We start from the raw sequence: 13,207 nt of genomic DNA, 5'->3' as shown, positions 1-13,207 counted from the left end.
CACCTCCTTCTGTTAAAACCAGTATGTGGCACTGTTACATCTACTGTGCACTGATACACGACTGAAAACTTTACAATTCGTTAAATTTTTAAGCAAAACTGAAAGGTGGATGGAGATAGAAGGTGCTTTTAAGATCTTCAGGTTGGAATAATAGAAATAATTACTAATAAAACTATAATAATTGGAAATTTAGCATAATTTGGAGGAATCTAGTATAATTTAGACCCTTCATTGGCATAATTGCTCTTCCCGAGTCTGGTAACACTGTTGCAACATTGAGTCGACAATCACAGTTTACATTCGACTTACGTAAAGTTTTTCTTGATGTCGAAATCCCTTTATGGGAACTAGGAAATCCTACATTAAGACAAGTTCTTGGAGAAGTATAACAACGAGCATGTGCCTAGTGAGTGAGTTTTTTTCGGTGCATAGTGCGACAATCTGGCTTAAGTGAATGATACAATGTCTCAATGAAAATCATTTGGGATAAAACTAAAAATAAGATCTGAATCTCAATTGATGAGTCGACTGATCGTACAGGTTATTTTATTGGACCATTAGATCCTTCTTCAGAAGAGGAATCAATGAAACCATTCCTGCTTACATCAGTGTCTGGAGAAGGTTAACAGTTCAACTATCTCGCAGTTATTCATCAGTTCATTAATGTGGCCTGAAGAAATTCAACATGATAACGTGTTACTTTTAATCACTGACGCTGTACTTTCAAATCAAAGCTTTTCCAAACATGCCTCATATAACCTGTATAGCACATGGCTTTCACAGGATGTCAGAAGAGGTACGATGTTTGTTTCTGGATAACGAGAAATTGATTTCCAGTATAAGAGGATCTTTCTGAAAGCTGTGTCACGAATTCAGACATTTAAAGACGTTGCTCCTGATGTACATATACTCCCTCATGGATTTCAGCAGCAGTTTACTGCACTGCACTTCACATTTCACGAATATAACTAAGGTGATCAACCCTCTGGAGAATGAAACACCATCCATTACAGCCAAGAAAGTTCGGAGGTGAAAAATGATTTATCTTACATTGCAGCCGAGTTCGGTTTCCTGCCAAAAGTGATCACCTGGCTTGAAGAAAGAGGACAGAATATATCAAAGTCATTGAAATTTGTGCAAAATGACGTGCAACGACTAGAGAATGTGCCAGAGGAAAAGGGTTTAGGCCTATTGATAAGAGGAAAGTTAAGAGAGTGATTTTTCAAAATTCTGATTTGGAGAAACTCATAAATATTTAAAAATTCTAAAGGAGTGACAATTCTGTTGTAGTTGAAATGAACCCTTCAGTGTTGCTCTGTTTAAGATTTGTCCAATAACTTTTGTAGATGTTGAGAGGCCATTTTCTCAAACGGTAACTGTGTTATCTAACAGGAGACAGAACATGACCATAAAAAAAAAATGGTTGTAATGTGTAACCAGTAAGCCAGGTAATAACACTTTTTCTTGCTGTTAAGTGCACCTAAAATTTTGTTTAAAACTTTAAAATTACAATAATAAGCCTGTTTTTCTGTGTTGCCTTTTTCTTGCCCATTTTAGTTGTTCATAATACCTTTTTGCCTATCTATTTTAAGGATTTATAATGCCTAAACTTCCGGTCTCTTTAATTACTTACATGAAGACTGATACTTACACAAACCAATCAATAGCGAACAATAAAGAAACATCTTGTACTGGGGCATCTATTGTTGACAGCACCATGAAGATGAGTACTAGAGCTGCACTAGGAACACTGGCAGATGAAAAACTTGCTGCTGTTGATGCTAAACTGCATACAAAAGAAAGGTAATGAAAACACATTTGTTAAAAGAGAGCATTATTATAAACAGAGCTTTTACTTGATACCATTCATCATTATCACTTGCTCTACAGCCCGAGGTGGGCCTAGACATTTTCAACGGTCGTCTTCCAAGTATCCTATTCCTGTGTTTTCCTTCTCAGTTTCGAATCTCCATTTTGTTCAAATCGTCCATTACCGGTACACCATTTAATCATTTAAATTTTTTTCGCCTAGATTTTCATTGACCCCATGTCTTACAGAATAAGAGTATTTTGGGAATCTCTTTTTCGTTCATCCTCATTATGTGTCCCAACCATCTTTTTCTTGAGGATTTTATGGTAACTACTATATTTTGTTCATTATAATTAATATGGTATAACTCATCGTTTCCCAACCCCAGGGAGTTCGCAAAATATTTCAAGGGATTCGCCAAAACTCTTCCGTAATGGTGGGTTTCGAGGTTAGGCCTATTATTGTTTCCTTCATTTCTGCGGCATTGTCATGATAATAATAATAATAATAATAATAATAGTCTAATAATAATAATAATAATAAATATCATGAATAATTAAACATTCTGTATGGGAGGTACATGAGGCCTCATCGAAGATTTTAGTCACCAGCCACTAATGGTTCAACCACAATTTTGGAAATCAAGTAGGCCTAAGTACTGGATTGATATTTAATATTTATTACCTAATTAATATATATATGTAGTGAAGATGACATTCAACACAGTGGACCATGTAGACACAAAATCTGCATGAGCCTTAATTGAACATGCGTTTTCAACTTGATTCTTTCAATATTCTCCCCAGATTGCATGCTTAGGCACATGGAAAATTGAACCGTATGTAATTGGTCGGGAAATGGAACTTCCAGTACATTATGTACCGGTATCTAATAGGTATAATGTCTTTCCTATTTCACTCCAAATCTTTTATGGACAAATTGTATTCACACTTTTCTGCAAAACCAAAAAACGAATTTGAAATGACAGATATTGCTATGTTATTGGGATTGGAACTAAAAACAAGAAGAATATTTTATATTCGTTGGGTACTATTATTCTGTATGACCATGACAGCTACGATATCAAGTTATTCATAACTTATCTGGTCCTTTACCAATAGAGAAAGTGACTATTCGGTCCCCTCACGAAACAGTGACATTCCATGGTTTTCTCCAGAAAATGAGTTTACGGATTTTATTATGGAACATTTCAGAAACAATTAGACTTCTATTCATATAATTGCAGCTCAAAATATCTAATGCTGTAACAGTTTCTTCAGAGATAAAAGTGTGCATCAATGTACTGGCAGCAGTGAATGACGCTTTAAATGTTCATCTTTAAAGTCTGTGTGATGTATCTTGTCTCACTGTGAAAAGAGAGAGAAAGGAGATATGTCTTACTTCGTCTGTATTGTTATGGCGATGGGGGAGTGGAGCTATGCCGACCATCCATCCAGTGGTGGAAGGGACTAGTTAATACATTCTGTAGCACAAAATAAAATAAGAAAATATCTCTCTTCGTACTGTGTAGTTCCGTCACTGAGCTTGTCTTTCAAGAAACTGAATTCCGGTAGTCTATACAATAACAAGGTTTTGAAAGGAATCCTGAAAATTTACAACCCTCTTATAATCTCCATCCTCATTTGAAGGGGTTTGGTTTTATTGCTACTGAGACAAGATAAACCTTACCAGGTATAATAGCTTATCTACTTACAAAGTTATTCAAAGGACATGTGACCTCTCAACTTTCTGACAAAGCTGAGGAATTAGTAATTATTTATCCACGAGGTTGAAGTAGCAAACTCCTAAAAAATTAAGGGCGCAAATAGCCATAGTAGCTGACGCGGCCTTTTTAAACCTCACTAACTAACTAACCTCACAAATTACTGGACAACAAGACAATAAGATTTAACATTACTAATTAATTTTTCACGACTGTGAAATTTCTCATAAGGCATCATGGTCATTAGAAGATAAGAAACATCATATTTAGTGACGAAAATATATTAAAATACTGAAATTGATGTCATGAACGTGTGACATTTCTGTTGTAAAAATATTAAAAGGAATTTCACTAGTTTAAAGAAATGAAAAAAGACGTGTGTACCGGTATTGGCAAATTATTGAGAAAATTCATGAAAATGATACACATAATACCTGTGTCGTTAAAGGAATTTCAGCATAATGAATAACACCCTTACCATATTTCGGAATCTAATGCAAACTAAAATATTGTTATCAGTGATGTTTGTGACATTGACCATTAATGGACCTTGCCTGAAAGATTTGCTGCTGGACCTTTTGCAACAGATTGGCTATGAGCTTGGCATCATACTGCAACAGACATCCCTCACAGAAAAGAGTCCACATAAATGTCTTCACATCAAAGTAGATATCGGTAACCTCTTCTTGTAAATTTCTTGAGTAGAAGTACATGTCTTTGAATTGTAATATTCAAGCATTATGTTGCTTTGAGTGGTATTATTTAAGCCTTAGAGTTTTAGAGATATACTATATAGGCATACATTTTATTTTAGATCAAGTTAATTATAACATTTAACTTTAACCCTCCTCCTCGTCAAAAACTTTGGCTCGAACCCTGCAAATGACATATATAACTTAAATGATTTACTGGGAAATTAAAATAAGAATATAACTTTTAGTTTTCGGAATTACGTACAAAATACATTTGTACAGATAATTTAAAAAATACTATATTTAACTTTATTCACAAAATATTTGGGACAAGTTTATGTATGTAATTAATTGAGCACAATTGTCAGGATTGCCTCATCATTAGGGATGGTAGATTTTAGCAACTTAGAATGAAAAGTTTAGCATTTTAAAAATTGAATTTATCATTTTGTAGCACTTTTAAAGTTAGGATTTAGCATTTTGTAGTGTTTTTGGATGGAACATCTTTTTATAGAAAGTTTGGTAAAAAGGTAAAGGTATCTCTGTAACATGCCATGAAGGCACTTGGGGGGCATGGAGGTAGAGCCCCATGCTTTCCATGACCTCGGCACTAGAATGAGGTAGTGTGGTCGGCACCACGATCTGATCGCCTTTTACTCTTGGGAAAGACCCAGTACTCAATTTTATAGGAGGCTGAGTGAACCTCGGGGCCATTCTGAAAGTTTGGCAACGAGAAAAAATCCTGAGTAGAAATTAAATGTCATCAATGTGTTTGTTAACGGGTGAATTTTTCTAGATTTCAAGCTAAAATTCTTGAAAATAATAAATAAATAAAGAACATATACAACTACAACAAAATTGTAAACATTAAGAAACATACCAAAAAAAATATGGTGTGATTCTATCCCGACTCATTTTGTTACTCAACCACAATCACCCTCTACCACATAAACGTGTTCGTTGTGAACACTGGACTTAAAAGAGATCGCATAGGTAGCCAATATTCTACCACCAGTACCAGGCAGATTAATTGAAAACTCGAGATAACGATACAGATAACAACAAAGAGGGTTTCAGGCCACATTCCTATGCCATTTTTTTTATACATACATATATTTTTAATTAGTTATTTTACGACGCTTTATCAACTGCTGTGGTTATCTAGCATCTGAATGGGATGAAGATGATAATGCAAATGAAATGAGTCGAGGGTCCAGCACCGAATGTTACCCAGCATTCGCTCTTAATGGGTTGAGGGAAAACCCCGGAAAAACTGTCAACCAGGTAACTTGTCCCAATCAGAATTTGAATCTGGGTCTGCTCGTTTCACGATCAGGACTTCACAGTGGTGAACCCTGTACTATTCATACTGTAAAAGTTGACATGGAAGGGTGACAAAACTATTTGAGAAAATGTAAGGGGCCTTGATATAGATTTTGAAATTTATTTTATTTTATTTATTTATTATTTTTATATTTTACACAAACACAAAAATGTCTCATAAAATTTAATTTCACTTTTACTTCGCAGAAACTCATATATTATAGACCTAATAAATTTCCCATTTTATCGAGGATTAGAAAACAATAAAATACGAGGCGCATCCAGAAAGTAAGTTTCCCTATTAAAAAAAAAAGAACACACACTTTCAGGAAAACATTTATTAGCAACAGGTACAGCAATGTTTCAGCTATTTTTCAACATAGCCACCATCAGAATTGAGACACTTGTATCGTGGGATCAACTTTTGTATCCCTCTGTCGTAGAACTCTGCCGCCTGTGAATGGAACCAGCGTGTGACAGACGTCTTCAGCTCTTCGTCGTTGCCAAAATGCTCACCGGAGGACAGGAATTTCTTGAGGTGCAAGAAAACGTGAAAATCGCTGGGAGCAAGATCAGGACTGTAGGGTGAATGATCAAACAACTCCCAGACAAATTCCGTCAAAACAGCTGCTGTGCGCCGAGCTGTATGTGGTCGAGCATTGTCATGGAGGAGCACAACACCTGCAGTAAGCATTCCACGCCTCTTCTTTTGAATGGCACGTCGCAATTTTCGCAATGTTTCACAGTAACGGTCAGCGTCCACTGTTTCACCTCTTGGAAGGAAGTCAATGAGCAGAATGCCCTTCCTGTCCCAGAACACCGTGCACATCACTTTCTGTACCGACAGCGTCTGTTTGAATTTCGTCCTGACTGGAGATCCACAATGCCGCCAATGCATTGACTGCTGCTTGGTTTCCGGGGTGAAGTGCGAAATCCAAGTCTCATCGCCCGTGACGATCCTGTCGAGGAACTCGTCGCCGTCATCGTGATACCATTGCAGAAATGTCAGTGCTGCTCCTAAACGTTACATTTTGTGTTCGGGTGTCAGGTTTTTCGGCACCCACCTGGCACACACTTTTTTGAACAGCAGGTGCTTAGTGACAATCTCATGCAACAAGGATCGCTATATCTGCGGAAAATGGCTGCTCAGCTCCGTAATCGTGAAGCAATGGTTCTCCATAATGCACTGCCGCACCAGCTCAACACGATCATCATGATGAGGGACAGTTGCCCACTGCGCTCTTCAAAATGGACACTTTGACGACCTTCGGAAAACTGCCTACACCAGCGACGCACCATCTGCTTACTCATGATGTTCGGCCCATAGACCTGACAGAGCTGCCGATGAATTTCAATTGGCGCAATGCGGTGGGGGGAGAAGGAATAAAAGCTTCCATTTCGGACCACTGCTGCCACGCTACTGGCACCAGGCGGGACCTGTCCGGCTGGCATATGATTGATACGTCATAGATCTGTTACGCATCCACAATTGACACGGCTAATTACGTTTACTTTCAAGAGGAAGAAATCGGGAAACTTACTTTCTGGATGCGCCTCGTACTGTGCTCCAACCACGAGAAAGTCTCTGCTGGATGAGACGAAGGGGAGTAATGCTGTGAATGAATGTTGATGTCATAAGATGTCATAAGGTCACACACGTGGGGACTCGTATCTCTATTGGCTCGCTGTCACAGCACAAACAATAACATTGATACACACATCAGTGGCGGCTCCTGCGTATTTCTTAAGAGGAGGAAAGAAGGTAACAGAACGAAATGACACCTTCTTGAATGAAACATGCTACAAATTAGCCAACAAGCACACATGTAAGACCAGGTAGTGTTGGGGTAGGCCTTCCCTTCTGTATAGCAATAATCTGCTCTTGTAAACTGAGTTTCCTAAATTTTCCATAATATATAATGTTTTCACTTCCATTCATTGTTGAATAATTGCACAAATTAACAATTACAGGGACATTCACCTCGCAGCATTTTTCGAGCACACTACATTATTATTATTATTATTATTATTATTATTATTATTATTATTATTATTATTATTATTATTATTACAGCATCACACGTGTTGGAAGAGACTATAGCTACTAACACGTAATCGGAACCGCTGAAATGGGAACGGGAAATAATCTGAGGAAAGCGAGAACACTGCACCCACCCACGTGGTCTGTGTTGCCACATGTACATTTTACAAGTTCAGTATCACATGCTTTTGAAGAATATCAGTTCTTGTAAAGTCATACTACCATTATTGTTCAAAGTTGCTGGTGGCCAATTTTTTATGTTAAAAATAATGTAATTTGGAGTACCTACTTTCAATTTCAAATGTATTTGTACAAAACTGACAACTTGGCTGTTGCCCTGTCCAGTACACTATGAATGGAAGTGAATTTCAGGGGCCAAAAAGATCTGCGATATAAACAAGATTTTAACTTTCAAATATCCTTGAAAGTTTCAAACCATGAATAGTAGCCTATATAAAGTGCTATGAACAATATTTTTGATTTATAATTAAAAAAAAAAAAAAGTTTATATGGTGTCTTTCATAGCGTTTCGTTAAAACTGTTTTTATTGTGCCTCCTCCTAGATGTGTTATAGTCAGGTTGAATGCAGCATCGTTAGATGGCAGCGGTAGCGAATTTGCTGCATGTCCAGTCGGTTCCTATTTCCCGCCCATGCGCTGATACAGAGGAGGATCTCCTCTCTCTCCGTTCATTTACTCGCTTTAAAACTCTGCTTCTTTCTCTGGCCGCTAGTGCGCTGTTGTTTATGTGTGCTAACTGCAGTAAAGGAGGAATGGATTGACTTTCCTCCACACAAACAATCTCGCATCTTTCTCACAGTTTTCTAGCAGCACATGAGTGCGCGTCGTTTAAAACACGATCAACCGAGGTTTTCTTATAGCTGTGAACTTAAAAATGATCGAATCTTCCTTGAATTTCAAGGCACATATTTTATTTGGTATTTACTTTCAAAAGAAGAAAAATGTGAGGAGGACGTTCCTCCCTTCCCTCCCACGAGGAACCGCCACTGACACACTTGTTTATACTACCCTAGTTACAAAATTAGATCACTGTTAATCTCCTGGTCTTTTAATTTCTCCATACAGGAAATAACAAATGCAGGAGAGCGAATGGTTTTTAAACTGACGTTATAACGATAATATTATATATCTACTTCACTCCAATAGATGACGCAATAGTAAGCACATTCCTTTCACGTTGATCTCCAGGTTGGAGAACAGTACTTAGCAGGCTTTTAAACATAAAATTACTAATTTTGACAGCATTTGGCTGCATTCCGGTTTATTTTGATTGCGAAAATCTACTAGCCTACTGGTACCATGCCTTTATGTCATCGTACATTGTAACCACTTAGGTTATAATTAGATTATAATCTATACGCAATGATTATTTTCCTATTTACGAAAATAGGTGTATAAAACTGACTGATGTAATACGCCTAGAAGGTTTTTAGTTGCTTTGGAATGCGAATAATATTCTAACTATATTAGGTAATGGTACCAGTACTTATTTGTCAAGCAATCAACAGTACTAGGAAAGCAAATAGCTGAAGAGGAAAATGTTTATTGGCAGTCGACCATTCTGCTCAAGTGGTTTTCTCTGGCTTTTAAATTATAAGTTATACAGCTAGAAAGAAATTCTGACTTTACATTTTGCGAATAGTTCAGAAAATTACAATTTTTACAGAGAAATGGAGTCCTTTTTGCTTCGTTTCCGTAATTGTTAGGGTTAGGTACATTAATTTTATAAAATAATTCGTAAATATATATTTAAGCCCTAAATTTCTTTTCTGAAGAAGTTTCAGTTGGAGGCGTAATTCTGTACCGTACATAATATATATATATATATATATATATATATTTTTTTTTCAGAAAAGTATAACATTTTTACTATATTTCCATATGGGGTACCAGTTAGCATTACACTGATTTTGCAAAGCAATTCGTATAATATATATTTTAAACTCTGAAATGTTTGCCTGGATGAGTTTTTTTTTTTTTTGGTGGTAGGCCCTACTGGTATAGTTATATGCAGGCCTACTGTATAGGCCTAAATATTAATTTAAATAAAATATATTTGAACATTTATTTCTATACCATTGGATTGTAACATGATCTGAAGTATGAAACAACTCGCTTAAACCAACTTTACGTAAATAGCAGGCTTAATTTTGTGTTATTTTTTCAAATAATGATTCATTAACTTTCTTAGTAAAAATTATTATATTTTCATCTGTGTCATTCCCAGTTATTGATACCTAGATACTGAACAGAAGCAAAATTCTTCTGGTAGTTTATGAGAAATTGCTGTACACAGACATCTAGACAGACCAGCGAATAGGGATTATAAAGAATGGACACTTCGCGTCGGTACCTTTGATGTAGCCGGGCTGATTTCAATGACCTTCAAGCCAGCTAAAGCGTCAGATTCTGCTTTCTCCCTAGAGTTGGCGCTGACATCACACCAGCTAGCAGTCGACACAGCGGAAATATAACACATACAATTAATACATCTAGGTACATTATGTACTCAAATAAAATAAATTGGATCCATAAAATAATAAATCCTTCATTAACTGCAATGTCTAGACTCTAGAGTTCCTTTATAATGAGAGTTGAGACGTTGACCCCAACAACAATTAAAATATGTAATGATTTGATAGCGCTGAAAATGGAAAAACAAAACTCTTACGCGAAATAAAACCATGTACCTATATTATATTATTATACGAATATTAAACGAATTCGATACTGTACTTAATTTTATAATGTATTATATTATTTTATAATATAATGTATTATATCTGAAATATAAAATATTATTATTACAACTAGTTTGTCACTGAGAAATAAGGAAAAGCTGTTAACTTGAATTTATTTGAAGCAAAGCGTTACTGGATTATGCAATAAGGTAGGCGATGTTTGGATCCTGTGCATTAACTCCATTCTCAATTATTATCTTAGCGTATGATCGATTACACTACCTCTAGCACTTGAAAGTGGAACTAGCCGCTGGCGCACAGAGAAACAAAACACAGGAAAATTCGCTCAGTGTCCATTCTTTATAATCCCTATTCGCTGGACAGACGGCATGCCAAAAATAACTTTTCCAGTGTCAGAGATGTATAAAACGTGTAAGCCTATCTTCGTGAAAATTTCGAATTTTTTACGTTACTTTTACTTTAATATACCTACTTCATTATAATTAGAAAGCAAAATTCGAAGAGAAGTGGGAGAACAAAGTGGTATCGAATAATTACCGGACACTGTCTTCAACATACCATACTGTGATGATTTCTCCTAAAGTCAGATGCAATTCATTCATCTGAGCTATGAAGAACGAAGCAACAGCAACAAACAGTGCTGTGCCATCCATGTTGATGGTGCAACCAATTGGCAGGATGAAGCGTGATATCCGTGGATCCACACGCACCTTCTCATCCATACAACGGAAAGTGACTGGAAGAGCTGCTGCTCTGTGGTCAGAATATGTTCACACCTCAATAAATTAGTGCACTGGTAGTACATTAAAAGTGCTCCTATCTAATAACTAAATACAAAGCCAAAGAAGAAAAGTTAAATTCATTCATGCTTACAGCAACTATTGATATCTGCGAAGTTAATAAATTTTAGGATCATGACTAAACAATATTTGAATAAAATGATTTAATCATAATCCTAACATATTTATTAGACTTTGAAGAATAAATTCACTGAATCTAAAATGCAGAAATTCGACATAATAATTAAAAACTAAATGGATATATTAACAGAAATGGCTTAGATGTGGTTAGTTTTGGCGTATGAATACAATGGAATGGCATTATGAAATAATTTATTATAAGTTATGGTGTCAATACCCACCATAATTCTCCTAATATCTGGAAAGAAAAAATGAAAATAGGAAGTAACAAAAAATCTAGGCACTTATTGTTTCAACAATATTATCATACCTAAAAAAAACTCTTTGTTTTGAAACCAGAAGACCATTAGGTACGGTATATATATATATATATGAATTACAAAGAAGTAATATATTTTGATGCCAAATATATGAACATATGATTGATAACCCAGCAGCCAGTAATTTGAGTGGAATAATGACGCATATATTTAAGACTCATTTAGGAATATTATATGCCGGTAGTCATTCTTTTTATGTAGATTACCAAATATTAACTCTTTTACATCATAGTATGTGTGATGTAAATATTGTATTTTAGAAATGTAACCCTTTCTTTATATTTTAATTTGTCTCTTTGTATTTTAATTATACCTTTTGTCCTTATATAAATGTGTTAACCTACAGCATACTCTGTTTATCTCTCAGTGTTTGTTTTGTTTATTTCTCAGTGTTTGTTTATTTGACTATGTATGTTTATTTGCTTATAATTATTTGTTTACTCGTATATATTTATTTGTGCTAAGTTTGTTTGTGCATGTGTGAGTGTATGTGTGCGTGTGTATACTATCGAACCTGACGATGTCATATCCAGGCCTTGTACACTGGTTTCTGACAAATAAATATTATTATTATTATTATTATTATTATTATTATTATTATTATTATTATTTATAATTATGACTAAATATTCGAGAATTTATTAAACTATTACTGGTATGTTCCAAACACTATTCTTTCCATCTCCCTATAATCTTAGGTCCTTATTGCATATATTTGGAAGTATTTGATCCATTCGTTGTGTAAAAATTTTGTAGTTCTTTATCTAGAAATGCAAAATGAGTACGGTACTTGTTTTGTTGTGTAAAATTCTTGTCTTAATGCATGAAATGCAGTTCATTCGAAAGTACGTTTTAGATTTCCGTTTTTCCTGAAATAAAATTGTTACCGTATCTACTGAATATGTTAATATATCCCTAAACAGTTTTTTGTATAATACAAGTTAACAATCTCTCGATGCAATTAGATAAGTGAATAAAATTATATTTATGTCGTGTCCTTGTTCACAATGCCCATTTGCATTGTACCAGTATTCTTTATTTATTTTTATTTGAAACATTATTGCTGATATGAGACATACTGATATTATTAAATTCTTTTTGTATTTTTTAAAATACTGGTACACTAACCGGCATATTTTATAGAAAATATAATTTTATGGTATTGACAACCAATCCTACAGAAACTATGTTGGTATATCACAATAATATGACAGTCTATAGTTTAAGTAACACATCTTGGGAATTTTCGGCCAATTCAATGAAAAACAACGACCTGAAGGTTTATGGCCGAAAGGTCTTTTCATAAGCATAGACGTAAATAGCTCATTGAATGTTTATTGTTTATGCAGCATATGTTTTGGGACATTCAGATATCGTACAGTAGTCTTTCTCGAATGTGAGATATTTCATTACGACTTTTAGCCCTGAAGATGCTGCAAACGCTGTCTCATTGGTGGAGTGACGTTTGTGATCACCAACCATTAATGGATCTTGCCTGAAAGATTTGCTGCTGAACGTTTTGCAACAGATTGACTATGAACTATAACATCACCATTATCTCGCTCCTAAATAGCTTCAATAATTTACAAGGGTTGTTAAGTAAAAATGAAGGATTTTGGTTGTCTTCCACACTTAAAAGTTTCTATAGGATTTATT

At 35.2% G+C, this 13,207-nt stretch overlaps 1 protein-coding gene across 3 annotated transcripts in view; it reads right to left on the bottom strand.

The window, feature by feature from the left end:
* Positions 1–13,207, bottom strand: part of LOC138715347 (excitatory amino acid transporter-like) — a 478,475-nt gene that overhangs the window by 23,930 nt on the left and 441,338 nt on the right. For all 3 annotated transcript variants that reach the window (XM_069848168.1, XM_069848166.1, XM_069848165.1), the window contains 2 exons: positions 10,870–11,064; positions 1,652–1,786 (listed from right to left, as the gene is read on the bottom strand). In XM_069848168.1, coding sequence (XP_069704269.1) covers positions 1,652–1,786; positions 10,870–11,064 — 330 coding nt within the window. The remainder of the gene's footprint in view (positions 1–1,651; positions 1,787–10,869; positions 11,065–13,207) is intronic.

This window comes from Periplaneta americana, chromosome 15 (assembly GCF_040183065.1).
Source record: "Periplaneta americana isolate PAMFEO1 chromosome 15, P.americana_PAMFEO1_priV1, whole genome shotgun sequence".
NCBI lineage: Eukaryota > Metazoa > Arthropoda > Insecta > Blattodea > Blattidae > Periplaneta > Periplaneta americana.
This window is presented reverse-complemented; position numbering and strand designations above follow the sequence as displayed.